Here is a 19,416-nt window from a genome sequence, read left to right on the forward strand (position 1 = left end):
ACATCCAAAATGCAGTGGCCAGACTGATACTTCCTCTCATAAATGTATGCACTTTAAATCTTTTTGCATCTGAAACAAAGCAATTTATGATCATGCTCTAGTCTACCTAGACTTTTGCAATCCTGTTTAGACTCTTCAATTTAGTATGCTCAATTTCTCTGTGGCACAAAATTAAAACAAGCATGCTCTAGTGATTGTACTTTTCCAGTTGTAAACACTTAGGCCGGCAACAACCGTCAATCTCTCACACTGAGGTCCTTAAAATCACTGTCCCTTACAGAAACATTTGAAAACCAACCAACTCTTCCAACTAATTTCTCCTTTGTAGATAGCCTCCTTAGCACCAGGATGCCCTGTTCTTTTGCGCTCATACGCCTTACAAAATTAATATTCTTTCAGGCCACATTGGCAGCCAGTCCCTGCTGTATACAGCCTTTGCAGAAGGCCAGATTTTGGATTAAATCCACAGCAAGCAGCAAGTTTACGTTTTTGTTTTTTAAATCTATATTTAGGAATCACAGATCTTATCATAAACTCTACCCATGTCGTGAACCTATGCTGTAACTTCTGTGGGATCTGAAAACTTGATTTCAGATTTGCAGAACCTGTGAAAGTACCAGCAGAAGTCTGTGAAGCTTGCCAAATTAGGCAGCAGACCTGAGATCTATCTCCTTTTTGCCTGCCACTACCAGGCCCACACAAGGGTCCCTGAAAGTTTCCCAGGAGGGCAATGCAGGCAACTCTTGACATTCCATCTCTGGAACAATCACCCATCCTCATCTACTGAAGTTGTTGGCTGAGAAACATTCCACAGGCCTCTGAGACCTTATAGTATTTCCAGGGTGGGCAGCAGCCTCCTCAGGCTGCAGAAACCCTCATTCAACTTCAATTTCACCCTCTCAAGTGCTATACCCTGAGACTGACCTGTACGCTCAAGGTCTGTATCCTAAGACTGAACACTTGCCTAAAGTCCAGGACTTACATAGTGGACACACAACCCACATCAATGGTGACATACTCTAAGCCATGTAGGGGGCCAGCCTGGTCAACATTTTTCTGCAATAACAAGCACCTCGAGGACAGTAGTGGCATCAGCAGCATCAGTTTTCGTCCCCGTCTTACAGAAGGATTTTGACTTTCACCTGATATAGGGTTTTGTGGATGGGTACTCTGTCACAAAGGTGCGAGACATCTCATCTGCTTTACAACAAGTACATTGGTATCTGATGTGCTGGTAAGAAGCCCATGAAGACATGTGTAGGAAATTGAGCTATTGATTGAGGGGGGTGAAGACCCTTATCAAGCAAAAACTACAATCCTTGTCAGGGTGAACCAGCAAAGTCTTTAAATTGACCTGTGCTGAACCATCTGGTAGCTTGCCACAAAAGCAACCAGGCTTAACTTAAACACACTGTGCTAAGTATTTCTGCAGCACAGAAACAATCATAAATTGAGGATACAACCCAAGAAAAATTCCACACCAATTTAGAAACATAGGGGAACTTTGCATAAATCAAATGATACCAGAATTACAAAAATCCTATCAGTAGAACCGGAGATATGCACTTTCAAACGTTTAAGTAAGTATAGCATCTAAAAGCACAAAACACAACTTGCGGTCCTCTGGTCATGATAGACCGGGGTAAAGTCACAAGTTCTGCCTGACTGCAATTGAGTGTGGGTTGGATAAAGGGTTCAGGTTAATCCCGCTGAAAAAGTTACCTTCTCATGGCGAGAAGAGTTCCGTTCATGAGTACAATGGAGACCTGTATCCATGCAGCTCAGGACAGAAGGTCAGACAACTAACTCTTGGAGTCACTCTGGTAGTCCTGGGATCAAACAACAAGCAGCACGGCCGTCCTCTGGTAGCAGCAGGGCAGTCCTCAGAAGTACAAATCAGGGCTCAAGAAGAGGAGCAGTCCTCTGAAGTACAAAGCAGTCATTCAGGGAGTCCTCCTCAGGTCCAAGAGTGAACTCGCGAGTTGGTCTGAGGGTCCAATATTTACAGCTGGTGCCAGCTTTTAAAGTGGGAGAAACTTCAATTCCAACCGCCACATCTGTTTTTGGAAATTTCCTTCCTTCCCCTCCCAGGTTCCAAGTAGTCAAGGGTGAGGATAGGGTCGTGTCAAGTTCCTTTGGGACTGTACTGGAGGCAGCCCATTGAAATGTAAGTGGGGCAGGGAACAGTTCTGACTCATCGATCCATGCAGGATGGCCCATCCTGCCAACAATTAGTACCCATTTGTCTCACTGTCTGGGATGAATAGAAAAAAGCCAGCTGCCAACTCTTCACAGACTTGTGACCTAGGACACAGGCTGCAGGCACCAAATAGTTAGGACAAGAAAATTCCAACTTTCTAAACGCTGCATTTTCAGAATTCGGACTTAAAATCTGACTTTACAATTAAAGAGGGTTTTGAGACCAAACTACATATCTACCTGTTCCCACTTAAAAGTTAGCAGTTATTAAATGTAATACGTCAACCCAATGGTATCCTATGGAAGAGGTAGGCCTCAAAGTGCTGCCAAATGAATTTGGGAGTTCTTCACTACCAGGCATAGAAAACCTAGACACATGTCCAACTTTTTAAATACACTGCACCTTGACTTATGAGCTCTTAATATCTTAGGGGTGACTTACATGTACTAAAAAGGGAGATTTAAGCGTGGCAAAAAAATATTTGACTAGGTCGAATTGGCAGTTTAAAACTGCACACAGGCTGCAATGGCAGTCCTGAGGCATATATTGAAGAACTGCAGCAGCATTTAATTTTCAGGTTCTGGGTACATGTAGTACCACTTCATAAGGGACTTATAAGTAAATTAAATGTGCCAGTTGGCTGTAAGCCAATTTTACCATGTTGAGAGGAGTGAGCAAAAGCATTTCAGCACTGTTTTACAGTAGGAAACATGCACAGAGTCCAAAAGTCCACAAAACCAAAGTCAGAAAACAGAAGGGGCGAAGGCAAAATGTTTGGGGGTCATCCTGCAGAGAGGGCCAAGTCCAACAACTTGCTTGGTATTTCTGACCTCCTCTCCATCACAGCCATTCTGAAATCACTCCTACACCCTGTTTTAGTTTGTTCTAATGGTGCTGACACTGTGAGACAAAGACTATGACTCGACCAGCTTGGGAGGAATACCCAAAAGTCTGGAAGTGCCTGACACCAGGTTCAGAAACGGTAATCTAGAAGTTCAGCATTCTTTCAAGAGAATGCTTGGTCTCACCTTGAGGAAAGGAGATGACAGACTGCTGAGGAGGGGTGCTTAAAGTGTCCTTGCATGAAAAAGGCTCAACTGAAAAAAGGAGGACTGTGAGAAGCTGAAGCAAAACACAGCCTAACAAAGCACTCTACAATGCAGGGAAGGTTCTGCACTGTCAGACTATGAGATGAGGTCTTGAACTCATGAGGCCCTATTGGGTATGCCTAAAAGTGAAGCATCTGTGACATCTTAACACTGTCAGAAATTGCTACAGCATCTCATGGTCTCCTGATGAATCCACACTTTATCTGTAATATCACCTGACATCAAGACATTTAGAGAAGGTTGGAAATTCATCGAGGTTACCGTATTACAACCGGCAGTTTCACCAACATCTGTTGGATCACCGCTGCAAACTGGGATGAGCTCTTCACTTTCTTTAAATGATTGGTTTGTGTTTGAGCCCAAGGAAGGAGGAGCTGTGAAGATCCATCTAACCCTGGGTGGCATTGGTGCTCCGCAGACTCGGCCTCTCCTGTTCACATATAACACCACCTCCTCATCAGGAGCATTCATCTGCGCTCAACACGTCAGCTAGACTAGGGCCAAGTCACCAAGACCGTCCCTTGGACTCTATAAAAGACCGCACACAACTCATTCAGCATAAGCAGGTCAACATGCTATGGACTGAGTGAGTAACTCAGATGCAGTGTGGCATTGCAAGGTGGACTGTGATCTTTAAGGCAATTTTTTGCAGCACCAAGAATCTAGCCCTAATTAAATGTGTGCAGGAGTGAGGTGCAAACCCAGAGGGGCATCACAAAAACTGTTATCGCCCGTTCCTCCGAGAGTGCAATGTTACTTAAATTTGGGTAAAGCCCCAGGACATCAGTAGTAAAAGGCTCTCATTAATACAGTTGGAGACCATTAATTAACTACTGAAAAAGTTCACACAGGTAATAAGAAATAGTGCGCTCACAGTATCATTCTATCCTTTCACTACAACCAACCCACTAAACCCTCCACAAAATATTACTATGGCAAAACATACATTAATTAAGAGTAAGCTGTGTGCCATGAGAACATTCCCTTTTGTGATGAAACAGGGATATTTGCAGCCACATGCTGAGAAACAGTACAAGAGCAAAAGACATGCCCATTTAATACTGCTACATGCTAAGACCACGAGGGTGAATGGTGAAGGGCTCTGGGATTGTGCACAACAGCTGTCACCTGTAAAGAAGCGTCCTATTCTTATCAGTTCTCAAGGATTCCTCATCGTAAATTCAAATTCATATGCCCAGAAAGGAGGAGAATCAAGATAATCTGTACAAAGGAAGGTAAGGGCATGGACACAGCATCACATAGCACATAATACTCTGCAGTTTGATTGAACCATACTACTGTGGGCATACTTACAAGTGCATTTTGTCCCTGGAAAAAGGATAAGATAACGATTTCATTTTCTTGTTGTCGATGAGCTGTGGCACATTGGGCTGTAAAGGTTTGGATATTTTATGCCATACTGCATGCAGCTTCACAAAAATACCTCCATCCTGCTTCAATTCGTACAGCTGAAAGACAAGCAAGCACATAATAGCAGGTAAATACATTTCGTTTTCCCTAAGGCCAACATATGTTCAACATGCTTTTTTTGACTGACATTTGCTACTTGTATAAATGACAAAAACCTGAACACGTTTATTTCATTTTGGCTAGATACATACACGTTTTCAGGGTGTTCAAAAAAGGACTAAAAAGTGCAATCTGCATTGGAAAAATACAGGCCATCTTTTAAGGTAGCTGCACAATTAAATGCCATGATTTATTGGGCTTAAGGGTACGACGTAAGAGTGAAAATTCACCTTGGTAATCCCCAGAAGATGAATTTGCACTCATAAAAACGATTTGCTCATATTAAGATTACTGCATTGTGGTGTAATATTAGCTGTAAGTAAATCTGTTCCCAGAGAAGAGGACTGAGAGTTTCAGGGTGAATATGTACTGGCTATTTTATGAACAACTACAAACTAACACACTTCTGGGTTAGTCAAAAACGTTTCCATTATCATCCCGGAAAGTTAAACAATGACTCCAGTCGAGCGCAAGAGTAATTCCTTTCCAGGGAGGCATTAGGAAGGAAATATGCCCAAAATTGGTGGCAATATGAGGTAAATCCCTTAAGCATGTACATTTGGAGATTGTGGAAATCGCACAATTTTGCATTCAGAAATGCTGTTCACGAACATCAGGCTACTCCAGTAAAACAGTCAATGATGTAGTTTTTAAGGAGCGTTTCTGTAAACGGCTGTGAATAACATAAATTTAAAATGTCCACTTATATGTAGGAAACTTATGAGTGCAGCCTTTCAAACTTCTTTGTGAATCCCCATAGAGTGTTATTGCGGCAGTATCAAACAGCTGTGCTGGCTCGGCCAGTGCTTAACTTAAGCCGGTGGTTACGGTGCTCGGCACCAGCACTTAATTGTCAACACCACTTATGACAGCACGCAGCATTGGTTGCTCTGTCTGTTTGATTTTGTGATGAAAACAACAGTTGTTGATAATTCAATATACATTAGAAATGAAGAATACCTGTCACCCAAAACTATATGAATAGACTGACTGGGTGGCAGCTCTTGCTACTTTTAATGTATATTAAAAGTCACACTTGTAGGAGTGTGATGGTTAGTACTTATATTGGTACGGTCATTGGCAGCGGGGCAGCGGGTGGTGCAAGCTGCAGTCTCTTGACAAGGACTCTGGCACTTATGCATTTTTTAAATTTTTTAATACAAATTAAGCACTGTCCGCTCAGCGCAGACCCGGGCGCCTGTTGAATTTGTTATACAGTCCTTGTTCTTTAGTGCTCTTGGGACTGCATTAGGTGGGCAATTTATTCGGCTGCCCAAGGCCATTAAAATAACAAGTGGCCTGCAACATTGAGTTACTGTTTGGGGCTTCTAAACATAAGATAGGCTAAAAAAGCAACAACGATTTTAATGTAACGTTGATCACATGTTTTTGAAGTGTGATCGTGCTTAGAAGTAAATACACAACTTTTTATTGGCTTCACATCCAAATGCTCGTAAAGTACCACAATACCATCACTTTACACTTCAGCTAATCAGGTGAACAGAGATCAAAGTACCTTTTTCGAAGCACAGAGCCTCAGACACTTTCACATAACATTCCAGACCTCTATCCACCTTTCTCTCCTGTGGCCAAGCATTCACCACATAACAGCCTACAACCCATAACTTCACATTCATTCCACTGCCAATAAACATTCAGCCTCAGAAATACTATTACAAACCTCAACATCAATATGAGCCACCGCACAGTCAATCTTTCATGTCAACAATCTCTGCTCACACCACAGGCAACTGTGACATGCAAACTTTATGTACATTGTTTCCACGTGGTAAATGCTCCACATCATATTGCTATTGGAAATGTTCAGAAAACTAAGCAGGCTTAACTTGTAGTGGAGTGTGACAACTCATTGCCCTTTCGAAATGCACAGCCACAGTTTTTGTTCGTTTCTTGAGACAAACGCCACACCACAGAAAGGTTCTTGATTTTTTCCACCACCCAACTGCTTGCCAATGTGAGGAATACGACCACTATCCACCCTTAACTTAATAGATGCTAGTCTTCTCCTACCACTGGTCTTTCTTTTGCAACATCTTCAAAACAGCTCCTAAATCATAAACAATGGCATCCAATGTCAAACAACATGATGGCCAAGGTTAAAAAAAATGCAGTGCCTCAGGTGACACGATTTTATTCTTTATTAGTGCAAGACAAGGCTCCCTTCTTTTCAGACCGAATAAACTCAACATTTTAAAGCATTGTGACTTGAATACAAACAAGTCTTTTAGAAAATGTGAGCCTAAGAAATTCGATTATTATTTGGAGTGGGTGGTTGCCCACCATAAGGAATAATAACACTAACTTGCCGTGGTCAACCACCAAATCGCATAATTAAACTAAGCCCAACCCCCCTGATAGTTATGAGACACATCAGACAGTCTTAACTAAGGCAATTGTGTAAAGTATTTACAAAGCACAAAAACAGTAATAAAGTAAAAACACAAACAATACAAATCCCAAAGTGAATTGAGTAGTCAATTAACAAATTACACCAAAATGACAAAAATCCAATAAGGGTTAACAGATATATTATTTTTTGAAAGATTTAAGAGAAACTAGTGATAAAAAGCACTAAGCACCAATGATAGTCTATAGAAGCTATGGACCAGGGCTAGGCACGATTTACTCCTGTTAGAAATTGGGTTTCTGGTTGGCAGAGGTGTGCATCCTGTCCAAGCAGGAACCACAATCCTAGTTAGAGTAAGTATTTGTGCAACACTTCAAACAATAACACAGTAAAAACACTACAAAAAACCTCCACACCAGTTTAGAAAAATAGATTATGATTTTGGAAATATTTATACCAAGTTTCTCTTTGTTCTCTGAAGGCAGAGAGGCCTTTGCCTAGTCCAAACCAGTGCTGGTCAGTCCTGGAGCACTTTGTTGACAAGACTCCTTCTTTCCTTTCAGAGTGCAGGGCAGAGACATCAGACACACCACAGGAGGTGGAGCCAGCATTGTGGAGGGAAGGCACAGCCCTATTCAGGTCCCAGGTGCAACTCCTCCCACCCATCTAGATGCAGATCTCTCTATTCAGCCCTGTGCTGACTCACCCTGTCTCCTGGAATTTCTCCAGCCCCTATCACTCAAACTCCAGACAAGGAATACACAGCCTAGCGGAGACAGGTTTGGATGGTTAGACAAGAAAATACCTACTTTCAAAAAGTGGTATTTTCAAACACAGAATGTTAAAACCAACTTCACTAAAATATGTATTTTATCATTCTGAGTTCAGGCATACTAAATCCGAATTTCTACCATGTTCACTGAGTCAGTTAGGATTATAAGATGTAATATTCAAACTGCCCATTCTGGTCTATTGAGAACAGGTAGCCTTGCAATAGTGAAAACGAAAATGGCTGTAATTCACTATTAGAACATGCCACACACACCAGGGCATGTCCTACCTTATACTTACAATGCACCCTGCCCTTGGGCCTACCATAGGGGTGTCTGATATGAAGAAAAGGGAAGGTTTAGGGACTGGCAGGTGGGTGCACTTGCCCAGTCAGCATGACAGTACCAGACTGCACGCAGGCTCTGCAATGGCAGGCCTTAGACACACTTTTACAGGCTGCTTCTGTGGCCCAACCAGTGCTGCAAGCCCACCAGCAGTATTTGGATTACCAGTCCTGGGCACTCCTAGTGCACTGTACTAGGGTCTGACAGGTAACCCAAACCAACCAATCATGGAATCACTAATTCATACATCAATTTACAATAGGGAGCACTTGTACTGTGGCACTGGACAGCAGTGGCACAGTGCCCAAAGCGTCTAACACCATCAAAAACACATGAGGCAACAACAAAAAATGGAAGGGAAACCCACGCCAAGGTGCCGGGTCTAAAACATTGGTTCTAAAGCAGTGGTTTTGGATACAATGCAGCAGTTCAGAGTACAATGCACCAGTCCAGTCTCTGCAACAGCGGTGATGTATCAATCTCAATCTCACAGCAAGCGATGCATCGGTTCCGATTGGCACAGCAGTGTTGATGTGCAGGCTCTGATTGTGATGAGCCGATTCTGCTCCTGCAACAGTGATGATGTGTCTGGTCTGCTTCCCGCAGACAGCAAATACATCAGTTCGACCAGAGCAAGCACATAGGTCCACATCCAAAGGACCAGGTACAGCAGCAGGTGGTGAGATTTTGATATCTCTCAGTCTCAGAAATAGGATGCATGCTAACAAGCCCTTGGAGATCACTCTGGATTCAAGCAAGTCAAGTTTTTCCTCAGCAAGGCCAGAGGGTAGCAGGCAGCAGGGCAGCACAGCAGAAAAACAGTTTTTCCAGAGCTGAAGTCCTGCAGAGTGAGAGTCCTTGTAGCAGCACAGCAGTCCTTCTTCCTGACAGAGTTTCTTTACAGGCCCAGAAGTGTCTGATTTGGTGGTGTCAGAGACCCAGTTCTTATAACCAGTTGTGCCTTTGAAGTGAGAGTGACTACAAAGAATGGTCTGTGAAGTGCACAGAGGTCCTTTCTTCCTAGCCCTGGCTTCAGACTCACTACAGGGGGTAATCACCCTTTTGTATGGGGACAGGACACTGCCCATTCAGGTGTAAATGTCAACTCCTCCCTCCCATCCTGCTCATGATGAACAATTAGGATGGAGATGTGCACTCAGACACACCTACACTTTCTTTGTGTGTGGCAGTATAGAGGGACTGCACAAAGTCCAGTTGTCACCTACCCCAGATGTGTATTGGAGACAGGCTGCAGGCACACAGAGCAGTAAGAACAAAAAAATAACAACTTTCGAAAAGTGGCATTTCTAAAATAGTAATGTTAAATCCAACTTAACCAGTAAAGCGGTTTTGTCATTACCATTCCATTGATATGAAATATAACAGAACTACTCCTTGTCAATCGGGAATTACAGCTTAAAAGTGTAATAAGGAATTCCCAAGGTTAACTGATGAGAAGGGTAAGTCTCACAGTAGTGCACAATAAATGTAGGTATTTTGCACTACCAGGACAAGCAAAACTCAAAAGTACATGTCCTACCATTTACTTATACAGCACCCTGCACTGTGGGCTACACAGGATCTACCTTGGGGGTAGCTTATGTGTAATGAAAGGGGAGTTTAATGCTTAGCAAGGGGTTTTAAATGCCAAGTTGACATGCCGTAAACTGCACATACAGGCTCAGCAGTGTGAGACATGGGGCATGTTTAAGGGGTTACTTGTGTGGGTGGCACTATCAGTGCTGCAGGCCCACTAGTAGCATTCAATTTACAGACCCTGGACACAGGTAGTACACTCTATTAGAGACTTACAGATAAATTAAATATCCCAATTGTGGATAAAACAATGATAGCATTTTAGGGGAGAAACACATTCACTCCAGCTCTGGTCAGCAGTAGTAAAGTGCTCAGAGTCCTAGGTTCAACAAAAAGAATCAGGAAAAAGAGGAGGTAAGAAGGCAAAAGGTTTAGGGGAAGACCACACTATGGCTGATAGGTTTAACACAGTCAAGCGGACACTAATGGAGTGCAAGTCAGATACACCAAGAGAGTTCATTTTGTTCAAAGATTTTACATTTAGACTTAGTCTTTTTAATGTCGCTCAAAATCCTCCAGTGGGTCAAGCCTGAAGCTATATCCGAGGAAGCTGGCTAAGATCAGACACCTTTGCCATGAAGTTCTACTGATGCTATGTAGGTATTGGATGTCACGAATTTGTTTACGTTCCTACAAAGACCTAGGGGAGTCCTAGCTACTCTAGGCCGCTACAAAGGCTCCCAAGACCTTAGGAACAGCAGTTAGTGGACAGTCCTCAGTTCATCAGAGGCCATCAGCAGGGCCCAGCCCATGTCCAATTGGCACTGGTCACTTGAAGAAAAAGATTGGCGCGTAGCTGGTTATGTCACCATAGTCGCATGAGAGCCAAGTGAGGTTCTTTGTACAAGAGAGAACAGGTACAGTCCTTCAGGGCTCCTCTCAGGTTACAACCAGCAGTGTCCAGTCCTCCTTTGAGCAGGCCCAGTAAGTGTTCTGGGGAGAGTGCCTTGGGGTGCCACATTTATGGTTGGCACTAGCCAGTATGAGAGGGTGACTCCTGGCCCCCTACCTAGCCAAGGGGATAAAATTTTCAGAGATAACCCTAAGCACTTTTTCAGCAGTTCATGTTTTCCGTATTGCAAACAATTCCACAGTGCACCTTATTTCTAGAATCCCTAATGGTGGAATCTTTTCTCCCCTGAGTAGAGCCCTGGCGTCCATCCAACGGTGTGGCTAGGGATATGTGTTCACTCCAATCTGGTTCTGAGTTTAGCTTCTCTCCCACTGGGTTCTGAGCCAATCTGGCAAGTGTGGGCCAGGGAAATAAAAAGGTGTTCCTTTCCTCAGGCCTCCACATACACTGAACTATGAATTGGCAGGCTTCATCTCTGTCCCTTTCAATGAAGTTCCTGGGTCCAATACAGTTGTCCTTTTGGAACTGATAGCTATTACATGCCCATCTTGCCACCAGGCCCAAGCTAATATTCTGCCATGGAAGCAGCTTTGACACCTCATTATGATCAAGCACTGGCTGGGCAGCTGCTGGCCTTCTAATGCAAATTAACATCCAAAAGTTTCAGATAAGAAAAATGTAATTTTGTAAAAGTTCCTTTTCCTAAACATTTCATAAAAATCTAACGTCATCAATAAATTACACTTTTTGAAAAACATGAAAAATAGACTTTGCATGACTATTCTAGCCATTTCCTTGCAAAGGTTACACATTAAGGTTTATAATCTGTACTTAACCATTTTCTAGGATCCAGCTAGAGCCTTGCTAGTGTAAATAGCTTTTGAGGGCTAATCCATAGAGGAATGACAACTTTAAAGTTTTACTTTTAAATATCAGACACTCTCCCTAGTGGGCGGCAAGGTTTATTTATGGGTGACATTTATATTTAAAACAGGTTTTCCCACCACTCAAAAGGGAGTATTTTCACAGGTTTGGCAGCAGGCTTTTAGGCTGTTGCAGTCAAGTTATACATGACAAACCTGATGCCATATTCTACAGTCCAGTCCTGTCGATGGCACAATAGGAGGTGCAGTCCACAGGAGGCATTTAACTGTCAGGCACATTTTGTACAATATATACTAGGGACCTAAGGGCAAATTAAATATGTGAAATAGGGATTAGCCAATTTAACCATGCTTAAAGGCACTTTATTCCTGCTTAGCGGTGTAATTCTTAGTGAGTTATTAGGCTTGCAAAATAGATAAGATAGGGCAAAATTAGGGGGGGGGGGAAATCACACCAAGGATGGTATTTTTATACAGGGAATACAAATCCAATTACCTAATTAAAAAATATAAGAACCCTTTTTAAATGGAAAAGGAACTTTAAAATTGACTCAAAAAATCCAGGATGAGTCATAATACCCTTAGCAGAGATTACATGTTTGATGTATTTCATTCCTGACATGTGTAATTTATATTTTTACCTTCTAATTTGACACCCAAATGAAAGAAAATTCTCAACATTTTGTCGAAGTGGAATCATAATCCATGGGATCCTTTCCGAAAGAAGTATGTATTCTTGGAAAATTAAGACACATACGACATCCTAAATAAGATATTTGTTAAGTTTTGTAATATAGATTCGATCAATCCAGAATTGCACCCTTCGAATTTGGAAGGCAATTTGGATTTAAAAAAGGTGTAAAAAGTTGTTAATCCACCTGTAATTCTATCGGATTATGAGCAGAAGCTAAATTCAGCTTGGAGGACATACATGCTCTATCATGTGTAAACAATATATCAACAGGGAGCAATGTGGGACAATGGATGGCAATTCACTCAGATTTAAATCTTACAACTATTCAAGAGAATGAAAACCCTCCATTCCTATTTTTCTAGAAACCGCCACGGAGAAGATTTAATTGTTTCAATGATTCATCTTAATGCTCTAGTACCATTTTAGACAAGTCTTACTCTACACATAGTGGGACATTCTTCGCTTGTGTACTTAATTAGTCCAATTTCTTTCCTTCACCTCTATTTTATATTTAAAACTTTTCATGCATCTTTTAATTCATATAATTTTTGCATTCCAGAATCAAAATAACTTGTTTGGCGGGTAGTGAATCAGACAAGTCCAAGGCCTACTCCAAAGAGATCATGTGGTATAGTGCCCCCAGTTTGCTGGTATGCAACAATACATTACACTCAATGAATGGCTCACACCATCCTTAACCCTGATATAGTGACCGCAAAGCCCCATGACTACAAGATTATTCACAGAAACTGCCTCAACAAACATGGATAAGGCATCGCCATCATCCACAAGGAGACCATCAAATGCATCACCACAGAAGCCGACATCTCATTAATCATGGAACACCTCAACTTCCAAATCTGAAATGACGCAAGCACCACCATCAGAGGAACCCTCACCTACAGGTCCCGGGACCTCCACCCCGGCTGCTGCAATGCCATTTCCATATTAATGACCCCCCTGGCAATCTACTCCAAGCAGTACATGTTACTTGGTGACCTCAACTTCCACCTCGACGACTCCAATGACACAGTCTCACACCGCACCCTCGCTAACCCTGGGCGGAGTTGGTGGAGTTGCGCTACGCGAAACTCCACGAAGTGGGAAAAAAACTCCGCCGCGCTACGTGGAGCTCGGCAAGCGATGGAGTGCGATAGAAAAATGCAGTTTGCAGTGATTTTCAGTGCCGGATGCTTGTCCACACTGTGCAATCATCGCGAACGGCACCATGCACAGCACAAGCGAGCGCTGCTTTCCCTTCTGCCGCTCGAGTACACTTTTATTCGAGCGGCAGCTTTCTCAATGTGAACGGACAGTTTCTCAATGCGAGCAGTCGCGAGCATACGCGACCACTCGCAATGAGAATCCTGACCCCCATGCGTTGAGAAATCTCACTGGGAGGTATGTTTTCCACGCTCGCGCTCGCTAACTTGATGTTGACGATCGTGAACGAGGAAAAATCTCGCCAGGAGGTGGATTTTCCTGGCTCGCGCTCGCCAACTTGACGTTGGTGAACACGAGCGAGGAAAAAAACTCAGCTCCGCTGCGCAAAGGGGAGTTTTTCAGAGCTCCGCTGCGCAAAGCTGAGTTTTTCGGAACTCCATGAGCTCCGCGTAATGTGGAGTGCGGAAAACTCCGTGAGCGGAGCGGAGTTCACCGCTCAGGGTTAACCCTAGCCCGCAGACTCCACGATGAAGGAATCCAAAACTAGGCCCTCGACTGGATCCGCTCATTCTTTTCGGGCAGAACACAGCAGGTCAGACTCCCTCCTTTCCACTCAGAACCCACGTCGACCACCTGCGGAGTCCCACAAGGATCCTTCATCAGCCCCACCCTGTTCAACATCTACATGGCGGTGCTAGCATCCATCGTGAGATCACATGGACTCAGCATCAGATCGTATCATATGCAGACGACAACCAACAGCTGCCTACAACTCAACAAGGTTAAAACCTAAGTACTCATCATGGGCTCACACCCCGATGCCTGGAACCACACCTGGTGGCCTCCTGCCCTCCGGAACCCTCCCTCACCCATGAAACATGCACGCTACCTCGAAATTATCCTGACTCCGAACTCAAAATGGACTGCCAGATCAACGCTGTTACCTCTTCCTGCTACCACACTCTCTGCCTTCACTGAAAGACCTTCAACTGGATTCCCCTCGTACACATAAAAACCGTCACCCACACCCTCATCAGCAGCAGACTGAACTTCGGCAATGCACTCTATGCCCAGATCAACAAGAACCTCACTCGCAAAAACAGAACATCCAGAACGCCGTTACCCGACTAGTCCTCAACCTACCGTGCCACTGCCACATCAGCCAACACCTATGGACACTACACTGGCTCCCCGTTGAGAAGAGCTTCAAGCTTCTCACCCACGCCCACAAAGACCTCCACAACTCTGGACGCACCTAGAGTAACCATTGCCTCTTGTTCCACGCACCCCAAAGATCCCTACGCTCAGCCCAGCTCTCTTGCAACGGTACCACGCATCAAGAAGACCAGAACAGGGGGATGCTCCTTCTCCCTCCTTGCGGGCAATGCAAGGAACACCCTCCCTCTCCACCTCCGATAGACACCAACACTCTCCAAGTTCTTGAAGGACCTCAAGACGTGGCTCTTCGATAAATCTCCAGGAACATCCAGGAGCTGCGCACCCCCCTCTCAGCGCCTTGAGACTCCTTCGGGTGATTAGCTGTGCTTCACAAGCCCATGATTGATTGTTTGATTCAATGACAACAACTCCACCAACCTCCTGGAAAGCATGAGCAACATTGGACTCACAAAACTGGTCACCAGCCCCACACACTGCACAGGACACACCCTGGACCCAATCCTTACAGCCAGGGACAGAATTAAATTCAGCCACACCACCAAGCTCACCTGGACAGACCACAGCATTGTCTACTTCTCCATTGCTCACCACAGATGGAACAATATCACCGAGACCCAATGCACTGCCGCCCTCAACAACACCAGACCCGACACCACCAACAACCTTGAGCTAGCCATCCAAAACTTCTCCAATTGGATTTTTTTCAACTGCGCCAACAGAACCAATCCCATGGAAAAGGCCAGCTCCCGCAGACCCAACAAACATGCCAGCTGGTTCACCCTGATCTCCTGGCCTTCAAACATGAGCGCCAGAAACTGGAGAGACAATGGCATTCAAGCAGGATCCCCTCAGACCTCACCACCTTCAAATTTGCTCTCAGCAAATACCACCATCTCCTCAAGGAAGCCTTAGCTATTCACATTGAGGCAAGCGGCAATCAAACAAAAGAACCTTTCAGCATCGTCAGAGAATTCTTCTGCCCATCTGCCACCAACACCACGAACCGTCTGGAAGCATGTGGAGGTAAACCCCTCCCTGAAGAAACGCTCCGCTGACCCCAGTGAGCTCTACACACCCCATTCTCACTGCTCCCCTTCCCGGCCAAGGTTCTGCAGAAAGGCAATCAATCGCCAGTTCACCAATCACCTGGAAGGAGCCAAAGTACTTGACATGTCCCAGTGAGGCTTCCGCTCCAACCGCAGCACCAAGATAGAACTAATAGCTGCAACCGATTACATCAGATTAATCCTCGCCCACAGCGAGACTGCAGCCATAATTCTCCTTGACCTCTCAGCAGCTTTTGACACCCTATCCCACCACACTCTCCTCACCATACTTCACCACATCAGCATCAGAGGAAACGCCCTCAAGTGGATCACCTCCTTCCTCTCAGGATGTACACAGAGAATCCACCTACCACTTTCAACTCTGTACCCAAGAGCATCATATGCAGAATCCCCCTAGGATCCTCCCTCAGCCTCACCCTTTTTAACACGTATACGATGCCATTGGCCGACATCATCCAATGCCACGGACTCAACATCATCTCATACGCTAGTGTCTGTTGCCAGTAGGTAGTTAAGTTAGGACCTAGTTTTCAAAAGAAAAGCATTTTTTGACTTGGCTATACCGTTGGCGTCATTTGACCAATCTTCATGAAATGTTCCCAAAAAAGTGTCAAAGTAGGTTCTGGTTCTCTTTGAAAGTTTGGGGGTGATCCATGTAGTGGGGACCGAGGAATAGGGGCTCAAAAAAAGTGTACATTTGTAATGGTAATTCCCATAGGAACGTGTTGTCGAACCTACAGCCCAAATTGCTGGACGGAATTACACCCAATTTGGCAGAAAGGTAGAAGTTGTTATTTGGTGCAAATCTGTCCAGTAGTTTTCGATAAATTTAAGCTGAAAAATACTGATATATCTCTGGCTGCAGATATTTTATAGTGGTTTCGTGATTAATCGTGGATGCGCGCGCCAACTGGAATAATCTGATTGGCTAGACACAACCTGAACAGAAAGTTGAGGCCGCCATTTTATTGTCCCGAGGTCCGGCATTCTTTTGAGAGGGAGGGAGTACACAGCCCTCCTCCCCATTTTACATAATTGCAGTCATGGGGTGGCTCCCCCAGACCTGCCATGGCTCGAGACAGGGGTGGGGCATGGCACACCTCTCAATACAATATATATTTGGCCCCAGGGTGAGCTCCATGGGGCCTCTTGAGGCTTGGGATGGGAGCCGCACGTCCCCCCACCCCATACATTCCTCCTGACTGCACTTTGTATGTGGTCCTACCTCTTATGTGCTCCTAAAAATCCCTTGTAGAGAAACCGAGGATACAAACAAATGAATTACACTTCCCAGTTTTGGACGGGCAACAAAAAAGGTAAAGAGGGGTCCATGCTGTTGAAGAACAATACGTGCAGGTCCCCAAAAATGAGTGCTGGTGGGCTCCACCTGTGACTACAAGCCCAAATGAAGCTCCAGTCGGGAGCGATGAAGGCCAGAGAATCCATAGAATAGCTGACTTTTTGTTTTCATTCACATAGGTTTGGAAGCACACTTGTGACTCTTTAGCTGAAATGGACCAGGCGCCATCTACATGGTAAGCGGATGCTTTAAAGCAAGTGTATGTGATGAAGGTGAATGTCTTAACTTACTCAAATGTGTAAATGTATTTTATTTATTTAGAAAGCTGGGACTCTTTCCAGGAATCTCTATGAATCACACGCATAGCATTCCAAGGCATGTCTTTGTATTTTGCTCCCTTGACAGAAAACATGTTCCCAATTATATGCTTCATCTATAAAACAATCTTCTGTAACACTAATGCTTTGTTATATGCATATTCATTGCTACCACATAGTAGCTTCTTACTTAAGTAACGCACGTGCCTAGACGTAAAACTCAAAATTGTTGCACATTTTTCATATTTTGCAGGAGGTTTGACAATAACAAAACCATCCTTCCTTTATTGGAGCGCACATTTTTTATAAATTTGGTTAGGTGTGTTTACATTGATGTCAGTAAAACAATTGCAAGAATGCAATTATCACAATGCTCGCTTCTCATTTTTCAAAGCAACTCATTGTAGGGTCTTTATGTTTAGGTGAAGCCTGCTGGAGGTCGGTCTGAAGCGCTTTGAAACAGATCGGCATCTTTTATCATCTGCAACCGTGCTGAGGCATTGAGCGCTGGAGGTAGGCTGCGAGCAGACCTGGGCAGGGGCCCACGGCAGCACGCTGATACTGCTGCCTACACACTTCTAACATATATCCTGGCCATGGGCTGCGAAACATCTGGCCCACAGCTGACACTGGAAATAGATTGCCCAGGACTAAATTGTTTTATAGGAAGAGCATCTGCACTCTACTATCCAAAATGAAAGAATGTACCCAATCCCAGATTGCATCTGGAGGAGATATTAACTTCATAGCAGAAAGGTAAGAGCTCACCAGACGGGAACAGAGGATGGCCTATGACTGTGAAAGATACAACAAACAGATGCCACACAGTATGACGAATGTAAGTGTTCCTACTAGCAAATAGGTTGATATCAGAAGCAGATTCTACATGACACGAGGTCACAAAAAAAACCAACAGACTTCAAACTCGCGGAAACTAAGCAAAGTGTCAGATCAGAAACAGAGACCGGCTTCCTTGTAAGGGTGGCTGCTCTCGGTGCTGCGGCCATAGTGTTTACCGGGCTGTGAATCTCCTTGTCCTAAGGGGTCTTTCTTCAGTCAACTTCCTGCCTGATCGAGTTACCATGATTACCCACATGTATGATACCTTGAACATGACACAATTATATAAATCTTCCTAATGAATCATTGGTGGTAAATGTTTCATGCTGCATACTCCCTCAGGCTCTGTGCCGAACTGGCTGCAGCATGGATGTCATGTAGGGGTCGCAGCTGCGACCCCTTGCTTGCCCATTCCTATCCCTGCCACTGCCTTTGTGACCCCTGGCCTCAGAGGTGGCAACATCAGTGCCAAGAAAACAGGTGCAGCTATGCACTCCTTACTTCATGCTCATTTTTTTCAAATTATACAAATCAATTATACACTATTTTCGTAATAAGAAATCAAGCACGGGAACTTTGGTGGCAGCTGGGGGATGCAAAAATGATTTTAAATGTGTGGTGTGTGTGTACTTGCGGGTGAGGGTGTGTTTATATGACAGCATATGTTTGTGTGAGCATGTGTGTCTGTGTGTTCGAGTGAAAGTGAGTGAGTCAGTGACAGGAAAGTAAGTGAACTTGAGTGAGACTGAGTGTCAGTACGTATGAGTGAGAGAATGAGTGACTTAGATTGACAGTGACTGAAAGTGCGTCAGAATGAATAAGTGCAAGAGAGTGTGGGAGAGAGTGTGAGTGAGAATGAAAGGGAATGGATGAGCGTGACTGAGAGAATGAGTGTGAGGGAGTGAATAGAAGAGTGAGTGAAAATGTGATGTTAAGCATGCACATTTGTCATTGATCTTGGCATTGTGAAGGCAATTATTATCGTTTAGACACATCCTGGATAAAATACTGGTATACTTAAGGCACAGCAGAAAAATCATTGTAGCGTAAACAAATGTGAACCAAGAAAGATATAGTGGCATCATCACTCAATCAACAATTCAATTACAAAGACAGCATGAGTGTAAACGTAATACATCAGAGGGGGGCATGGCACCCCACAACCAAAGCTCAGCAGGGGGAGGCAGACTGCAGTTCTGC

At 44.2% G+C, this 19,416-nt stretch overlaps 1 protein-coding gene across 2 annotated transcripts in view; it reads right to left on the bottom strand.

Annotated features, from left to right (window-relative positions):
* The window catches only part of ANO2 (anoctamin 2), a 1,601,761-nt gene that overhangs the window by 935,646 nt on the left and 646,699 nt on the right, over positions 1-19,416 (bottom strand). For both annotated transcript variants that reach the window (XM_085652609.1, XM_085652610.1), the window contains one exon: positions 4,624-4,778. In XM_085652609.1, the coding sequence (XP_085508735.1) occupies positions 4,624-4,778 (155 nt within the window). The remainder of the gene's footprint in view (positions 1-4,623; positions 4,779-19,416) is intronic.

The sequence above is a fragment of the Triturus cristatus genome, chromosome 4_1 (assembly GCF_964204655.1).
Source record: "Triturus cristatus chromosome 4_1, aTriCri1.1, whole genome shotgun sequence".
Lineage (NCBI taxonomy): Eukaryota > Metazoa > Chordata > Amphibia > Caudata > Salamandridae > Triturus > Triturus cristatus.